The 1,534-nt window shown below is 43.7% G+C and overlaps 1 protein-coding gene across 1 annotated transcript in view; it reads right to left on the reverse strand.

Annotated features, from left to right (window-relative positions):
• The window catches only part of LOC124007679 (galactose-specific lectin nattectin-like), a 4,700-nt gene extending 3,546 nt beyond the window's left edge, over positions 1-1,154 (reverse strand). The window contains exons 1-3 of the mRNA XM_046318367.1: positions 1,020-1,154; positions 450-531; positions 24-118 (exon numbers count right to left, since the gene is read on the reverse strand). Coding sequence (XP_046174323.1) covers positions 24-118; positions 450-519 — 165 coding nt within the window. The 5' untranslated portion in view covers positions 520-531; positions 1,020-1,154. The remainder of the gene's footprint in view (positions 1-23; positions 119-449; positions 532-1,019) is intronic.
• Positions 1,155-1,534: the final 380 nt, after the last annotated feature.

Raw genomic sequence — 1,534 nt, forward strand, 5'->3', positions numbered from 1 at the left:
ATGTACAGCAGACATCCAGGTACCTCTGCATCTGGCCATGTGGTCATGAAGGGGACGTAGTGATAGCAGTGTGTCGAATCGCTGGGCCAGCCAGGGGGGCAGGCTCTGCGATCACAGTCTGTAGGGGGGAGAGATCACATTAAATACCAAAATGGTTAGTTCCCACCACAAAATCAGATTCTTCAAAAGTATCGTGAATCTAAGAGGGAACCTTTAAATTTCAAACTGATCGAACCGGATTGAATAGAGTTTCAGAACTATGAATCCACAACAGATCTATATAGAATTATATTTCAGCGAATCTGACGGGAGCCCCAACCAGGAGCTCGGGGTTCAGTGACTGTCGAGCCAAAATCTAGGTCACTAGGTGTTGGGTTAAGGTCGCGACAATAACATCAAATTGCATCTGATGAGTGTGAACAGGTCAACAAAACCTTGGGTCAGAATACCTCTGCTACCCCTTGCATCTCCCAGAGCAAAGACAGCGCTGAGAAGCAGAAGAGTGGTCAACATCGCCATGGTGATTGTCTCCTGAGAGAGAGAGAGAGACATAGAGAGAGAGAGAGAGAATTAGAGAGAGAGAGAGAGAGAGAGAGAGAGAGAGAGAGAGAGAGAGAGAGAGACAGGGGAGAGAGAGAGAGAGAGAGAGAGAGAGAGAGAGAGAGAGAGAGAGAGAGAGAGAGAGAGAGAGAGAGAGAGAGACAAAGAGAGAGAGAGACAAAGAGAGAGAGACAAAGAGAGAGAGAGAGAGAGAGAGAGACAGAGAGAGAGAGAGGACCCCAATCTGTGAGTACATATTCATATGTACTAGGCTAATCTACTGTAATTGGTATTCCTCGGTTCAAAACGTTCACCCATTTGTGTCTCTAGTACAGAGTTTCCCTATGTAGTGCACTACTTTTGACCAGAGCTACATATAACCAGGGCCCTTGTCTAAAGTAGTGCTCTACAAAGGGAAAATGGTTATATTTGGGATGCACTCAAGTACAGTATTAGATGAACAGATGTTGAAATCTCACCTTCTGAAGTCTTTAGTTGTAACTTCACTTCTTCAGAGATCTACAAAGGTTTTCACTATTTTCTCTCTCTCTGTCCTGCCTGTAAGATGAGTTCTAGTCTCTCTCTCTCTCTCTCTCTCTCTCTCTCTCTCTCTCTCTCTCTCTCTCTCTCTCTCTCTCTCTCTCTGTCCTGCCTGTGAGTTGAGTTCTTCCTCTCTCTCCTCTCCTTTTTAAGGACCCATCCAGTCAGACCCCTCCCTCTATTTTTCTATCTCTCTCTATCATCCTTTAAGTTGAAATGATATTTCAATTAACTTCCTGAATTGACTTTGTACCGGGAATATTTAAAATGAATAAAGTGCATAATCAGTTGAGAGATTAAAACAATATTCATCATATTTAAAAATGTGTTACCTTTTTACCTTCTGTAATACACACGATTTCCACCGTTCTGTCTGGGACATCTGGTTTGATTTCCACTGTTCTGTCTGGGACATCTGGGTTGATTTCCACTCTTCTGTCTGGGACATTTGGGT

The sequence above is a fragment of the Oncorhynchus gorbuscha genome, linkage group LG21 (genome assembly GCF_021184085.1).
Source record: "Oncorhynchus gorbuscha isolate QuinsamMale2020 ecotype Even-year linkage group LG21, OgorEven_v1.0, whole genome shotgun sequence".
NCBI lineage: Eukaryota > Metazoa > Chordata > Actinopteri > Salmoniformes > Salmonidae > Oncorhynchus > Oncorhynchus gorbuscha.